Source organism: Simochromis diagramma, unplaced genomic scaffold (genome assembly GCF_900408965.1).
Source record: "Simochromis diagramma unplaced genomic scaffold, fSimDia1.1 OVJJ01000487.1, whole genome shotgun sequence".
In the NCBI taxonomy this organism is placed as follows: Eukaryota; Metazoa; Chordata; class Actinopteri; order Cichliformes; family Cichlidae; genus Simochromis; species Simochromis diagramma.
In genome coordinates, this window is record NW_024387305.1 from 6,327,678 (window position 1) to 6,344,989 (window position 17,312).

Consider the following 17,312-nt stretch of genomic DNA (forward strand, 5'->3'; position numbering starts at 1 on the left):
TTTGCGCACACACACACACATACAGTGCTTGTTGTAATTGACGCTTGGAGTCTTTTAATGATGAAGACAAATGACTTCATTATTAGGTGTTTTCATGTGTACATGCTTTAGCCATTCTCCTGTTTTCATGTGTGTCTGTGTTCGCGATCTTGTTTTGCAGGTGTGTAGATGTTACTTGTGTCTGCCTTATGGCTGTGTGTGTGTATGTGTATGCAAATTCTAACCTTTACCTTGTTAAAACTCTGTTTCATGAGGTTAATTGCTTCATTTAGCCTAGGTTGTTTGATTTTTTGCGCTTTTAAATTAAACTTATTTTCTCCTGGGTGTGTGTGTGTGTTTTTAATTTGTGTGTTCTTGCTCATGAGTGTATCAACCAAAGATAAGCTCCCCCAATCACGAGCAGAGGAAGTGAGGGGAGGGCAAAAGCTCACTTCATACTTTCTCCTAATTGTGTTATGAGTCCATATGGCAGAGTTGTACAATCCCATGATTTTAATTTCTTGTCATGTGCAGCTATTATCAGATGCTGTTCATTTGCTAAGCATATTTACCAGAAGCATTATGCTTTCACAGATGAGAGACAGTGAAAAAGAGAACCCCTAATCTGAAAGTAAATTAATGCCTAAATGCATTTAAATCTAAACAGTTCATCTGGGAATAAATTCACCACTAATGGCATGTTTATGAGTAGAGTCATGCATGTGAATCATGATATAATGGGGCCTGGGGAAGGTCTGCCTAGACAGCATACATGAGATTTTGGCTCTGTGCGCACAGGGTGCTGCAATTCCAATGCTGAGCATTAGGGGGAGGTAAGAGACAGATGGGGCAAATGCAAGTACTCAGTGAGGAATTCAAGAGAAATGAAATGAAAGAATAAATGTAAATGAAAGTAATTACTGAAAACCTCAGGCACCGAGAATAATTTTCAAACACTTTTATGAATCCCTCCACTTTATTTATCGTCCACTGGTCACAATGTTACCATACAAAACTCACTTCCAACATGGAACTGCATTGGGATGTGACTATTTTCAATATGCACACACACATTCAATAACAAAATTAAATACAGTCGTTTAGAAAATAAACAGGGTAGAGGAAAAGAGACACATTGAGTGATATCAAGACATGCAGTGACAAATATAAAAAATAGACATTTTGTTTTCTTTTTCTGTACAAACATACATGGACACATATAAATATATAGAAGTAAAAAAGAGTATTTTTAAAATACAAAGATCAAATTGTACAGTTACATTCCATAATAACAAAACAGGAGACATAGCACAATATTCAAGTGGGTTTGCCGTTTTCCACAGACACTGTACAATATTGTACACTGTAAGAGCAGAAATTAGATCACACAACTGTTGCTTTCTCCCTGTGGAGTCTCTTCACGCTGCTGTAAACATTACAAATGAAGAAAGGGTACAGTTTTTGTCGGTGGATTTCCTTTTGAAATCACTCATTCAAGCAACTTTGAGCAATCTGTTCTTTCAGTGCTCACTTTGATGCTTTTAAGTCACCCAGATCACAACTTCAGTGCTGTTTTTTTACCTTTCTCTCAGCACTGAAAGGTAAGGAGAAAATCTGTTAAAAATAAACAAGACGAGCATTACAGTGAATGTGAACTTTTTTTTTCTTCTTTTTTAATGTTGGCACAAGGAACACGCATTTACCATAATGTGGTGAAATATTTCTTCATATCACACAGTGAAACAATGCTATGCCTTCTCTTTTTCTCTAGTTTTGCCTGACATCCTGCAGCAGTTTGTTGATCTCTTGGACCAGCTCGCTTGCATCCATGCCAGCCTCGTGGCGGTTCTCGCTACGCTTGCCACTCTGGTGACCCTGATGGAAAACACCATCAAAGTCATCTTCCTCATAATTCTCTGGAATTTCCTCCATTGCTGGCAGCCACTTTAAGTGTGGAGGCTGGCCACTGGTGGAGGTGGGAGTCGAAGTTGAGGGTGAGGATGAGGAAGAAGTAGAAGAAGAAGGGGAGGAGGAAACATGGTTAGTCCCATTTCCAGACCCACTTCCTGGGTTTAGATAGTGAGTATTAGCTGCCCATGCAGCCACCCCTGGGGGGTAACTGGGACCTTTACCACCTGGCAGCAACCCTCTCCGGTTGTCCTGGGGAACAGCGTTGTTACTGTGGTTACCAACAATGTTGCCACTTCGTCCATTTCCTCTCTCAGTGGTTGATGACGATGAGGTTGGGCTTGTTTCAGTGCATTCGACATAAGAGTCCATATTAGGGGGTAGGAGTCGCTGAAACACAGAGTTCATCTCTGTGAGGAGGGAGCCAGCCCCTCCTCCAGCTGCACACACATCACCTCCTGCTCCAGAGACAACACCTCCAGCTCCTTCCTCTTCATTCCCAGATTCTTTGCCAAAAGTAGAGAAGCTCTTGCGGCGCTCCGAGTCAACGGAGGACTGGTCATCATCGAGCTGAGGCTGCTGGGAGGACTCCTCCCCAGGGATGTACATGTTGTTGCGGTAGTCAGCAGAGGAAGCGGGGGAGGAGAGAGGAGGCATCCAGCACTGGTCAGAGTGTCCCAGGACACGACATTCATCCGTGCACAGTCTCATAGCTAAAGCAGAAAACAAAACAAAAAAAAGGACACTGAGTCAAGAGACGGTTCAACTACAAAAATCTTTAGGACATTCGTCATGCATCAGGCAAAGTAACAACAAAAAGTCTGCAAAACAACTCAAACAAATCATATGTTTAAAAATCCTCAGACAAAACCATTTTTTGTTTGTTTTTTTATGTTTGTCAATTGGTACGGAAAATGTCAACACCCCTGAATAATACAAGCCACAAAGCCTAAGACTGAAGTAAAGAGGGGTGAAAGTGTTATATTTGAAGTGATACACAGTTCAGCAGGAGGACAAGGTGCTGATTTCTTTAAGGAGCAGGGATGCTGTTGAGTCTGACGAGCCATGCCTTATTCTGTTAGAATGATCCATGTACAATACCTAATTAATATTTCATGGTGCACCACTTCAGTCTTTCATTAAAATCAAAATCACAGCTCTGCTTTGTAGGTTTTTTATTTATTTATTTTTCCCTCAGTCTCTTCATATTCCTGTTTAGAGTTCCAGGTAGTGCCAGGTATGAAGACTATGACAGGATTTAAATAAACAAATAGACAAGTGTCAGATCCCACCCAAATGGCATCACAGGCAGCTATTAATGTAATATTTGGCTGCACTTCCAAGTATGTCCACATCTTCCAACTACAAGACTGAGGCAGGGATTTGCTTGTTTGTTCTTTTATCCTATCCAGCATGAAAAAGCACATTTGCCCATCTAAATAGAAAAATCTAAACAAATTAAATCTACTGAAGAGAAACAGTGGTAATCCTCCCTCTCAGCCCATTATCGTCTTTCCCCTCCTTTTTCTTTTATATTAGCATAAAAGATAGCAGAAGAGAAAGGGGGGGGGGAGAAGGGTTCCAACACCTCCAAGTCATTTTCAAAGGGAGAACAAAAATAAGATACAGCAGGACTGTCCACATCCACCAATCTCTGTAAAGATTGTAATACATTAACAAAATGAGGGAGCGAAAGAGAGAGAGGGCGAGAGATCCTCAGGATCTCACGAAGGAGAAAGCAAAAGAAGGATGGAGTCAGTAAGAGAGAGAATAACATAATTCTAAAAGCAATTACTATGAATTCTCCTCAGTTCAGACATGAAAGTGCACCACTGTCACTCACCAGGGGGAAAAAAAGAGAAAGAAAAGAAAAAGAAGGAGGGAAAAAAAAACAGCACTCTGAGACGCATACCGATGAGTGACAGGCGACTCATCTCCGCTCCAGGGAGGATTTTACAGACACGACTCTATCTTAGGGGCAGATAACACACACACACAACCACACACACAGTAACAGCCAGACACACTGTAACCTCTCTCAGTGTGATAACGAGCGTGGAAATGAGGGCTGTGTGGAAGAATGGGGCTGAGTACAATAGGGATTGTGTTGGAAACAGGGTGAATAGAGTGGCTGTAAAGGCAGGTGTACAGACAAATAATGGGCTTAGGCCTGGTGCTGTCCATGGTGCTGAAATTTGTCAGGGAGGCAGTACACTGGGTGCCTAGGTGCAGTCCGCAGGAAGACAGCTTGTTTCAGTTGTAGCTCATTTTCAATTTGAACTGAGAAAGAAATCTCTTATTTCTAAGATCATGAGTGGAAAATGGCCATTTCAACTGGCTCAAAGTGAAGCAAGACGCGGAATTAGTCAGAAACCTACAACTGATGACAACTTCTGCAAAGTACAATAAAACTGAGGTGCAATTATGCTCTGGATGGTGAAGCAATATTTGAGTGTGAGTTGCTGCAATAGAAGGTGTTGGGTATGTAAGTCAGCTGACTGGCGCCTAGTCATGCTGTTATGAAGGTGACGCAAAACAGGAAAAGGCGTCATTTTACACAGGGACATAGGCTGAAGAAGGGGGTTGCATCACCAAAATCTCACCTGGGTGGAGTCGATGGTGCATTTCAAGGTGCATCAGGTCAGAAAAGCCCTCCCCCAGCAGCAGTCTGTCCACGGGGGATTCCCGTCCCATGTCACAATCACTGTCCCCCGCCTCGCTGTCCCCACGGCCACTGTCCTTCAGGCTGAACTTGTCCATGTCTTGTAACGCATACCTGTGAGAAGCCATTAAAAAACAAAAAGACTATGAACACATATAAGTATAGTCTGAAAGTAAGTAGTAGAATTTTACACTTTGGACAAACACAGGTGGCACATTCTGTTTTGCAGGTTAAACAAATCAGTCTGTCCTTAGAGACGATTAGTGACAAGCAAATTATATCAAACTTAGGGCTGTTTCTGGAATCTGTCAAAACTTGTGACAAGCCTTAACCCATTAATTCTACACGCAGGTAAATTGCATCCATAAATAAATCATAGCAGCCACTAGGGTATCAATAAATATATCATCCAAAGACCATAATCAGATATTATGATGAAAGCAGTGATGGATGCAGACTTTATAACCTGAGCTCCTTTTAGCACAAATAATTTTTTGTGATATTCAGACATCTAAGGGTTTCACACTTAGAACAGAAGACATTGGTATGACAATTAGAATATGAAAAAAAAAACAAAAAACATTTGGACACCATCAAATCATGATCTACATGTAACTGATCAACTGACAGGGAAACCTGCACAACAGGTTGTTGACAAATGTCAGACACAATGAAAAACAAGAGGTTTAAAAAGTAAACAAAAGATAATCTTTTTTGGGGGGAAGGGGTGGCTGGGGGGTGGGGGGTAAATTACCTGTAGCTGCGCGAGTATTTGTTGCCACGGAAACTGGGTCTGGGCTGGTACTGGCCCTGATGGAGCATGGACAGAAGCTGTGAGACTTGCTACATCCCAAAAAAAATGACAAAACAAACAAAATAAAACAAACAAAAAGAAACAGAAAGGGGGGGGGGGGGGGGATGAATAACAGATGGAGAATTGAGGAAGGGGAAAAGAGAGACAGACAACACAGAAGACAAAATAATGGATGAGTAAACACAAAATGGATGATGGAGGGGCTGCTAAAAATGGATGAGACAAAATGGATGATGTTAAAACAAAAAGGGGGGGTTGAGAGTGAGTCTAGATGAATATGTAGACATATGACTGGGGGGGTGAGTCATGGTCATGATGGAGGTAATGGTGACAGGGTGTAAACAAGGTAAAGACAAAGACACGTCTATAATCATCAACAGTTTTTAATGAGAATCAGTTTGAACTACAGGGCAGTGTTGATTAAGTCACTGTCATGGAAATGATGAGTTAATTTGCTCAAACAGGGACAGCTGTGTGAGGATGAGAAGGCTGATGTGTGTGTGTGTGTGTGTGTGTGTGTGAGTGTGTGTGTGCTTGAGAGAGAGAGAAACACTGAGAAAGAAAATTTGGAAAGGGGCTGTGGGATCACATTTGAAATATCTGAAAGTAATTTGTTTCTCTGTGTGTGTGTGTGTGTGTGTGTGTGTGTGTGTGTGTGTGTGTGTGTGTGTGTGTGTGTGTGTGCGCGTGCGCGCGCGCACTTACCTCAACTGGTGGAGTTGTGTGTGCCAGTTCCAGGGCAAAGCTCTCTGGAATATGATTGGACGAAATGGTCACTAGGCTGTTCAGGGATTGGCGACTGTGGTGGTTCTGCCTGCTCCCTATCTGGGCTCGTTCCATGGGAGGTGTGGCTGAAGGGGAGCGGTGGTGGGCTCTGATTGGGAGAGTGCCGTTCACTGTGGGGACCAAGGTTATATCACCTTTGTGGATTTGGCGTGAGGGCTTCTTTGGGTGGTGCTGGTGGGTGGATTCTGCTACCCGGCAGTTATAGGAGTGCCTGGTGTCCTTTTTCTCCCGGTTACAGCGAGAAGCAAACACCACCATGATAAACATGAGTGCGACGCAGATGGCTCCCAAGGAGATGATGATAATCAGAGATACATCAAGTGAAGCCTCTCCTTGGTCTGTTACTGACCCGTGGTTCTCAATGGTCTCATGGAGAGTGATTTTCAGAACGGCCTTAGCACTGAGACTCTCACTTCCTTGATCTCTGACCACAACAGTCAGCTCTGCATGGTCATGGGGGAAGTTATCCAGACTAGCATTGGCATGAATCTCACATGTTCGTGGCTCAATCAAAAAGAATCCTTCTTCGTTGCCACTGACTATAGAGCAAATGAGCTCAGCATTGACTCCTGTATCTCTATCAGTTGCCCTAACCACAGTTATTAAGTGTCCAGCCTCTGTAAACTTTGAAGCTGGCACATCTGCAGTGAAGTTCCACAGCTGAGGGACCACAATGACTGGAGGGTTGTCATTTTCATCCAGAATGTTCAGAATAACTGTGGCATTGCTGAGCAGTGCTGGTTTTCCTGCATCCTTTGCTTGCACAATAAAGGCTATACGGCTAACATCCTCTCGATCAAATGTGCGCAGTGCATAGATAGCGCCATTAGAGGGGTCAATGGTGACATAGGTGGAGATAGAACTGCCGTGAACAGAGTTCTCCAAGATGGAGTAGCTCACCTGCCCATTAGAATCCAGGTCAGGGTCAGTGGCCAAGATGGACGTCAGATATGCTCCAGGGGCATTGTTCTCTGATTTAAAGATCTCATATTGCCCCTTCTCAAAACGTGGTGGGTTGTCATTTTCATCAGTTACATGTACAGTGAAATGTTTGACAGTAGAAAGACTTGGAGTCCCTCGATCCTCTGCCACCACAGTCAGGCTGAACTCTGACCTCTTCTCTCTGTCTAGAGACACATTGGTCAAAATCATGTAGTTGTTCTCATATGTTTTCTGCAATTTGAAGTAGCCTTGACCATGAAGCTTGCACTCCACCTCCCCATTCAGTCCAGAGTCCAAGTCCTCTACCCTGACCAAAGCAACAAATGTGTCCAAAGGCGAAGCTTCAGATACGTAAGCTGCATCTCCATTCCCCTGGGAAGACATGAGAGTGATGCTGATGTCAGGTTTGTTGTCGTTGATGTCTACCACTTTGACCAGGATCTTGCAGTGAGCGGGCATGGAGTTTGGACCCATGTCCTGTGCTTGCACATCGATATCATAAGAATTAGCAGTCTCGTGATCCACGCGCCTGATGAGAGTCAGGTGACCGCTGTCGGGGTTAATTTTGAATGTCTCCATTATTTTCGGAGAAACATGACTGCTAAATGAGTAGACTATTTTGGCGTTTGTGCCCTCATCAGCGTCCGTTGCGTTTAAGTCAATGAGCAGAGTGCCAACAGGTGAATTTTCTGGCAGATTGATGACATATGACGACTTTTCAAAAACTGGACTGTTATCGTTTGAGTCAGTAACACTGATTTTAAGGAGGGTCGAACCCGTTCTCGGGGGAACGCCCCTGTCAGAGGCCGTGTATTGAAGTTCGTAACCAGAGCGCTCCTCCCGATCGAGCTCCCTTAGCACCACCAGCTCAGCATATTTAACCCCATCAGTCCTAGACTGAATGTCAAGCTTAAAGAAGTTGTTTGGTTCTAAGGCATACGAGTACAGTGAATTCTCCCCGACATCGGGGTCTGTGGCGCTGTCCAGGGGAATGCGCGCTCCCACGGCCGCGCTCTCGGAAATCTCAATTGGGATCACGGCGCGAGCGAACTGAGGTGCGTTGTCGTTAATGTCCAATACCTCCACCTCGATGAGAAACAGCTGGAGGTGCTCAGTGGGGAGTGTTAGCACGTCGAACTGAATGGAACAATTCAGATTCTTTTCGCAGAGTTTCTCGCGATCAATTTTGGTCTTGATGCTGATTTCTCCGTCCTGCTCGCGCACATTGAAGAAAGACGAGCTTCCTCGTTGCATAGCTCTAAAGCGGAGCGGCACCGAGCTTGGAAGTTTAGCCAGGACATCCGCGACGTCTTCTTTCAAACGGGCAATGACAGTGCCAACCTTCTGCTCCTCATAAATCTGATATTTCAGTGTCTTGCCAGTGATGTGCTGCGTCGCCAGTGCCAACACCGCCAGAACTTTCCACATTCTTGGTAGAAAGAGCCCCTTCATTTTGGTCTCCTTTGTATTTTGCTGAACTCCGAAATAAGTCCAAAAGAATTACTGCAAAATGCAGTGGAGATCTGTTCCAGTTTCAACTTATTAAATGATGAGCTCGCTGATTCAGTAGCATTGCTTTCTCCACTGGGCAAGGGGAAAAACACCCGATTGTTAAATGTAAGCTTGCTTAAGTTGCTCTAATTTCCATAAAACCATCCGAATGTGTTTCTGTCTGTACTCCGTTGTCATACAGATCTGTTGCGCGCATCCAGTGTGCGGGGGAACCAGCGGAGTTCCACTGAAATCTGTGCGCCTTTCTCTCTCTCCTCCCTGCCTCTGGTCTGTGCGCCGTGCGCTCTCTTTCGCTCCCTCTCTCTATTTGAGGTGCCTCTGCACACAGAGTTGCCCAAAATAACCGCCTCAAACGAACTAGTTGTAGATCAGCCACGACCCTTTTTCACATCCCAGGAAAGACAAACGATCCTTAAATCAAAAGCTGGCTGGTAGCCACTCAAACTCCGAAAAGAGAGGAAAGGGGAGGCGCAAGAGGGAGGAAAGGGATAAAGTGTGTGTGTGTGTGTGGGGGGGGGGGGTGTAAAAACCCCGCCCTGTGGGGGTTCACTTTCACCACTTTTCAGAGTAACGACTACGCATCTACAATGGACAGAGTAGAAAATAAACTAAAAAATAGCATACTGAAATTGCTTCCCCCGTTGCTATAAAACCCCGGGAAGGTTTACGAGTTTCTCGCTTCGGGTCTGTTCTCTCCAGACAGCGCAGAGACACAAAGAGTCTAATTTATCATTAAACAAGAAAGATATACAGTCACATTCATCTTTAGCTTTGTAAGTCCCTATACTTGAATCACTGATAGACACACCTAGTCGAGCTATAACCAGCTGTCACCACACACACTCCTGCTAAATGATTGACGCACCGGGTGTCTCGGCGTTAGTGCATATGCGTGCCACCAGCTTGTACTGTACGAAGTCTTTTTCTGCTCTTTCAAGTGGCAGCTGACTACCCCCTTCTCCATGCTCAGACACTTTGTAGGAGATGTGTTCAGCGCAATATATTTTTTCACATGTGCCTCATCTGTAACTGTCTATGGGTGAGGGTATAAGCCGGGTAAGCTGTGTGGCGAATCGCGTTGAAAGGAAGCCGGACTCTAATGAATGCCTTAAAAGAGTTGGTCACGCCGAGGAACAGCTCTGTCCCCGTGCACAAATCTGTTTAACATCAAACTCCCCGCAGGATGGGTTTCTGATAAGCAACGGAGCATCCACAATTCTATAGTTTGGGCATGTATTTTTCTGTTCACTAGAAAAAGGGGAAAAAATCTAATTGGCGCAAATGTGCAAACAGGCCAGAGAATCAAACATAAACAGAGAAATGAATAAAAGCACGAACAGAAAGGGAGAGAGAGATCTAAGGTTTACAATGTGCACAACTGGGATGTGCATTCTGGAGACCATCTGGCGCGGTTTGTTTGGCACCGGGACCCAGCGATTACAGCCGACCAAACAAGACTCCAGCGGAGCCACGAACCCCACACAACTGTGAGGAAATGAGTTGTCATGGGGGATTGTAGAGTACCAAGCAGCTTTTCCAGAGCTGTACTCGCGTGTTCACTCGCGTGCTTGTGCGTGTTTCTTGTGTGTGCGTCAAAAAAGACTGAGAAAAAGCGCTCATCAGAGCTTCAGTCACCAAAACTCCTCATACATATTGAAATGAAATATTATAGAACACACCGAAGATGAGACACTAATGCGGGTGACCATCTGGAGCAGAAAGAACACAACCTTCACCTAAAAGAAACTGAGCTCAGAACGGCCTCGTTCACCTCCACTTATCACATTCTTTGGAAATTTCTCAGTCAACACTTTCAAAACCACTGAAAGCGTTGACCCGAAGTTAACCTTAAGAAATAAATAGATACAGTATCTCAAAAACAAATCAATAATGTACTAACGGTTGCTAAACCCACTGCTGCAATAGAAATTAGATATACACACCATCACTGAGCATAATGATGTTATCCATATGAACTAGGTTATTCAGTGTAGGCTAGTCTTTAAAGCAACGCATCTGCACCGCTTCTACAACTTTTTACGAATTACCCCGAAAACTATGGTTTATTAAAAAATTCTAAAAGTGCATAGACACCAACCAGAAGCTCCTCTTTTGAACCCACAGCCTTAAATTGGCGGAAAACCTTTATTCCCGCTCCCTGTCTATTCATCGCCTGAGCCATGTCTGCAAAATGTTTGCATTCACCCGTCTTTTGCACATCTTTAACCATAATGCACTGAGTATTTAAACAGGTTTGATACGGACACCCAACATTTCCATAGCTCTAAATGCTCACAATGCAGTAATGCAATTACTCCCGGCGTCCCGGAGAAGCTAATCACATTTGGAGAACAAAGTCAGCTCTGGAGTTTATGGAAGAAGGGAGCAAAAGAAAGAGAAAGTGGCGGAGGGGGTGCGGGTGCGTGGGGTCTTAAACACTGCGCAGAATAAAAACAATTAATATATAGAGGGGGTATAATCTAAGTAAAAAGCAGATGGAGGCTTAATACATTTAGCTACGCTGCATAACCCGAAGAGCCGAGCAAACATGATCTTTAGTGCTTAAGGACACCCATTGAGCTGCAAATATTCATTCTTTACAGCAGGTGCAAAGATGCCATGTCTCTTGGATTTTGGTTTTGTTTAACTTCTTCTGCTCCCGTCCCCAAAGATAATTTTATTGATCCATGGGTTGTTCTAAAGCCCAGTTCAGTCTCCACAAATGCATGCGATCAGCACAAACAAACAAATAGCTCCAGTGCCCGTGTGCAGCTCTCTTCATTATGCTTGCCTAACAATTGCCTCCGTGTGTTCGGGCCTTGTAGTCATAAAGTAATAGTGTGAATTAAACGTCTGCCGCCAACATTAATGACAATCCACTGCCATATCCCCCTCCCTCGAAGTCAACAGGCGCAGCAGGTGGAGCGGCCTTAGAAATCTGCCTCTGGACCCCGGTCGCTTCAGATTGGAGTCAAGAGGAATGCATGTGGTTGTGTGTGCGCGCGGTGCGAGCAGTGATTGTGGTGGTTTGGTTGTAAAGGCACGCGAGCATCTGTCGCCTCGTCTGCCCGTTCTTTGTCACATTATTCAGTTAGCAGCGATTTGGTGGATTCCATTCCGGAGGGGAGGAGTAGGACCACAGAAAGGTTGGGAATTTGTTTTCACTGCGGAGGGAGGGAGAAGTTGATACCTCCCCCTGCACACATACACACACTCACATAAACACACACATACATACACAACCACCCCCATAAGGGCAATGATTGTTATTCATCCGAGTCCCCCCCCCCCCCCCCACTCCTTTGCTTTCATTAGGGTTCCACAGAGTTTTATTACTTTATGACCACCACTGGTGCGTGTATGTGTGTCTATGTGTGTGCGTAAGTACTGAGTAGACAAGAAAGAGTGCTCTGCCTTGTTCCTGCTCACAGTGCATGTGGTGATCACAGTCTGAGCCTAGCATATTGGAAGCGATGTCAACAGTTGGGCGACAAATTTATAGCCCAGGCAGAACTATGAGGCAAAGAAAGAATGAGGCTGGTCACCTTTAAAGTGGACGCATTACTGCACTGCTCTGCCAGTCCCTCGGCCCTGCATCCAATGAAAAGAACAGGCTGTTATTACTTTTTTACAGACTTTACTGACTTATGCGGTAGGAAAGGTGTATAAATTATTCATACCTTTCCTCTGCAAGACCAGTACAAAGTGTCATTTTAACTCTGGGATGGTTATACTATATGGATGACCAATGCATTTGCTATTCTATTCTGTTCCATTCTACTCTTGGTGCCCGTAGTGACTGTAAGTTTGTGAACCCTTAGTGCTTTGGGTGTTGGCAGTTATTCCCCCTGTAGACCTGCTTTTTTATGTATTGTCAAGTCAAATAACCAAATTATTTTCCATTCTCTTGCAGTTGTGGGATGGTGACTATTTCATTTGTTTGCTTGACATGAAGGAGCAGTTTGGGTGTCTAATCATCCAGTCATCCTTTCCTTGGCCTCATTCTCTCTCCCTGATTCATACCTAGCTGACTTTCTACTACACACACACACACACACACACACACACACACACACACACACACACACACACACACACACACACACACACACACACATCCATGGGCAGACACTCTCACACACTTTATCTGACTGAATGGCACTGACAGCGAGGTGCTTTGGCCAACCAAGTCATGGCACAGAGAAACACAAAGGCTTCACAAGCAATCAGCACCACAGCACTCAGGATTTGAAACACATTCGCTATCTGTATTCATATTGTATAAGTAAGATTCACCCTTACGTGAAATGTGAAACATTACTGAATTTCTTTGTCAAAGCAGAAGGAATTTAAACTGCCACTTAAGCAGTTCCTTATTATTGCTTTTATTTGGACAAAATTTCAGTTGTACATTAAATGATAATTCTGGTTCATTACAACTTAAACAATCGGACAGTGCTTTCTAGTGGTTATTATAACATTGTCACATAGACAGAGTAATGCTGAGATCTAGAAATAAGGTTTGTATTGCCGCCACAAAGTCAGATGAAGGAAAACAATACTGATATTACACTAAAAATCCCAAAAGCTGTGTGTTTCTGCACACCTGAGGAAACAACAGTAGCTCAAAGCTAAATTACACCAAACTGCAAATGTTGTCTGAGAGCTATTTGATCACTTGACAGATTGTGTTCCTTGCTGAATTCTGCTTATTGTCTCAATGTTTTGAACATGCTTCCTCGCCTCAAATAGCGTATTAATTTGGTTGGTAAATTTTTTCTTCTATAGAGTTATCACAGACGTGCATGTTAAATTTCAAAGTTAAAGCAACAGTTTGACATTTCTGGAGTGTTAACTTCTGGTAAGCCACAAACTGTTCTTACATTTCTTTAATCCTAAATTTTGTAGGAAATAAGCAAACAAGATAAAACCTATTTATACTGAGGAACAATAGACCAGTTGTTTCCTTCTGCTTCCAGCCTTCTTTTTTAGCATGAAATGGAAAACTTACTATTCATTTAATATTGATTGAAAGTCATTAAGCTTCAAAACCTATTAAAGAAACTATCTAATATCAGCTAACCCACATTTCAATTGGATACTTAGACACATTTCCTTGACTCTTAAATGGTTTCTCCTTAGTGATACGAATTAATACATGCTAAATTTATAAAATTATAATGCAATTCATTGAGGCAATATCAATTGAAAATTTATATTAATTAGGAGAGCACTTCAGAGCCCTAAGTTCCATATACCTTCTCTAATTCTTTGCTGAAGTCACCTTGAATTAATGGAGAAAACAGAGTTAGGAGCTATTAGTCTAAAGACACATTCACTGATTGTTGTGTGCGTGTGTTCATGCACGTCTCAGCCTGCAAGTGTGTACCTTCTTGTGTCGATAGCTGTGAGCATGTGTTTGGGTGTATGGGTGATTGACATGTTGTTGATTTGTTGGGGACTGCCTTTTCCCCGATACGATGGCTGTGTACAGCTGATGACTGACAGCTAATTTGTGGTCCAGAGATTAGTGTTTTAGAAAAGGAACTCTCTCGGAGATGTGCTTCATCCAAACGGAATTGGTCCCATTTGGTGCGATTTTGTTGACAGAGCATGTGCGTCAGGCTAGTAATGAGGACAGGCCAAGCTTTTTTTGACTTGAAGGCAACCGTCATCCTTGATGTATTCATTTTGAAAAGACAGTGACAAGCTGCTTTTAGAACATGTCAGTAAACATGTGTGAACAGTATCAGAACATTTGCATTAGTCATACTTGAGATGGAATGCAAATCTTTCATTGATGCACAGACAAAGGTACTGTGTGGTTTTGATTAAGAAGTTGTAATGAGGTTGAGGTCATCTGTGTGTTCCCGCAAACCAAAAAAAACCCCAAACCAAATCAAAGAATGTTTGGGGATTTCTCATCATGTTTGAATTAGGAAATGTTAGCTTCTAAGCTACAGTGCGTTAAAGCAGTAGAACAAATAGCAACATTAGCTGCAGAGCACAGAGACTAACTCAAACCAGAGATCTCTGGAGCACACAGAAAGACACGCATGATTAAACACAACATAACTAGCTCCAGAGACTTGCTGGCACACACCAGACTGACGGGTGTGGGTTCATGCAGGAGGAAACCAGGCTCAGTAAAAAAGTGCAGCAGCACAGTGTGGTTTATGTGACACAAAGCTTCTCTTGTTTCTCCTGCACATAAATCCTAACAACCTGGACTGAATAGAAGAACATGAGTTGTAATAACACAGACCTATACTTAGGTTGCTCTGTTTCAACCCCGACATCCATAAACCTGTCTATGTGTGTGCGCAAGTCCTCATGAGCGTGTGCTTGTGTACCTCTGCATGCATGAGCCGATTTTCTAGCAGGGTTAGGCCCTCTCTGGAGTGCTACATGTTTAAGTGTCCCCTGGTGACCCACTTCCTGGGGTTGGACCAGATTTATGGTTCTTGAGGTTCTGAGAGCTGACAGCTGTGGAATGGGAGAATGAATGGGGGGCCATGATAAAGTGGAGTGGAAAGAGGTTGAGGAGCAGGGGAAAGAAGTAGGAAAGCGATGATGAAGCTATGGGAGCGTGGAAAGGTAGATGCACAAGTTGAAATGTGCTGGGGCTTGATAAAAGCCTGGATGAAAAGACTAAGACACAGGGAGAAGCAAAGAAGGGTCAAGGAATATATAAGTGTGGAAAGTTTCTGCTCAAAGAGATGATGGAGTTAAAAGGTAGAAGGGGAGAGAGGAGGTTAGAGGGGACCGTGGAAGTAGGCGTGTGTGTGGTGAGACAAAGAAAGAATTCAAAGCATCAGGAGAAATAAAATAAAGACACGTGGGAGGGAGAGGCGTAGGAGTGCACTAAAGACAAAAAAAAAGAAACGAAGACTTCTCCAGTGTACCCTCTGGTCCCTCAGATGTTCATGATTAAAACCTCTTTCCTCTCTCATTTGCACACTCCACTTCTCACCTTCGCTTAATGAAAACACAACTCTGGATTGATTTGTGACAACCTTGACAGAGCCAGGATGCTTTGCTCAATTTGTGTGTGTGTGTGTGTTTGTGCGTGTGTGAGTGCATGCGTGCGTGTTTAGGTAGGACTTCGGTGTGCGCAAGTATCTATTAGTTATACACCAGGCTAGCTGCACCTGAGCTCTTGTTGATTTGGTTTGGAGAAAAAAAAGACCTTGGAAAAGGTTATACAAAGTTGGATGATAAAGTGGATTTAGACAGTCATTTCTTCTGGATGCAGCATTGTTACAAACATGAACAAATTGACCACATATTTCACAAGCTGTTGGACTCTATTGGAGAATGTTTAACATGGTGTTTCAAGTTTTTGCAGGGGATTTGGGTCACAATCCAAACAGTGAATAGCACATGTTCAATCAGCTCAGCAGGCAGTGATTCGCAGAGGGAGAGGGAAGGGAAGAAACACTCATAACGGATGGCTGGAAAAGCAGACAAGAAATGGAAAGTGGACAAAATATGACAAAACTGATCGATGATGGACACAATATTGCAGCCAATTTTACACAATTAAACTCTCTATTTTCTTAACGGTTAAAGACAACTGCTTAGTTTCAATGCCTTACTTGATGTGTATATGCATTACACTTTGACTACTGTCATTCACTTTTGCAGTGATATGGAAGACTCTGCTGAGGGATTATCCCTCATTTACAAACGTCTCTTTTAGCTCATCCCTGCTTATTAACCTGGACATCAAGTATTTTCAGTCTATTTGATGCCATAATAGTTTTTATAAAAAGAAGGAAAATAGAGGATCTGAAATAAGTGTCAAAAAATGTGTAATTTTGTATGCAAAATGATTAGGGGTGTACTTAGTGAACTGTCAAGTGAGCATTAATTTATTCACAAACTTTTAAAAAAATGCTTAAGAAAAATGTAATTCGAGTCATTAAAATTCATTTGTATTCTGCTTAAAAAAATCTGCACAGTACATGAATAGTAATGAAGTGTTCATCACCATCGCTAATCATTAAACAAGTCTTGTCAAGTCTGCATCACTCCTAGGCTGTTATTATTGGCTCCTCTCAGCTAACAAGCAATTAATTCACATCAGAGATTTTCCTGTGCCAAATAAACAGCAAATGGTAAGGACGCTCTCTGATGGTTTTAGTTACGACAAACTCCGACTCAAGAAGAGGGAGAAAAAAAACGTGTTGCCGAAGTGCAAACCATCACTCCCAGGGGTCTCATCAAAGGTACGAAAGGAGGGAGAGATCTCCAAGAGTGCAGGCTCAAAACAAACACATGCTGATATAAAGTAAGATTACACACAATCAGTCTTACTGAATGAATCCCTCCCCCCCAAAAAGGAAACATATACAAGCACATTTTGTTGATTAGCATGGTCTCTAAATTTTCTTTTTTTCCCCATACGAGCCAAACAAGCATCCATCATAATTAGCCAAATTAATTCCCACATGCGCCACATCATCATCAGCACCAGCTTTTGTTCACACTTGATTACTTTTATATATAGCAATACATATCCAGCATTTAACATCTTTCTCCCACACATTCCTCTTCATTGAGCACACTAAGTAGCCTCGCAGGGATGATGGCTTTTCATCTGTAATAAAAAACAAGACAGGACACAGTGTGCTAGTTCTGTAATCAATAACCATTATCACAACTTCTCACCTGCTTCTAGCCTTGTGCAAGGCCTCTTCTGTTTTT

General features: G+C 43.1%; 1 protein-coding gene across 3 annotated transcripts; it reads right to left on the minus strand.

The window, feature by feature from the left end:
- Positions 1-936: 936 nt before the first annotated feature.
- On the minus strand, positions 937-9,099 carry pcdh18a (protocadherin 18a). 3 transcript variants are annotated; one of them, XR_005692071.1, is made up of 5 exons: positions 6,069-9,099; positions 5,304-5,392; positions 4,491-4,663; positions 1,683-2,600; positions 937-1,573 (listed from the first exon to the last, which is right to left on the minus strand). XR_005692071.1 is itself a non-coding variant. In XM_040004773.1 (4 exons), exons 1-4 carry the CDS (start codon positions 8,541-8,543, stop codon positions 1,747-1,749), a joined length of 3,558 nt encoding a protein of 1,185 aa, XP_039860707.1. In that variant the 5' UTR covers positions 8,544-9,098; the 3' UTR covers positions 937-1,746. The 3 variants fall into 3 exon arrangements, 2 of the variants coding, with proteins under 2 accessions (XP_039860707.1, XP_039860706.1); XM_040004773.1 differs by having other exon boundaries at positions 937-2,600; positions 5,304-5,359; positions 6,069-9,098; XM_040004772.1 differs by having other exon boundaries at positions 937-2,600; positions 6,069-9,098.
- Between the last annotated feature and the right edge of the window lie 8,213 nt (positions 9,100-17,312).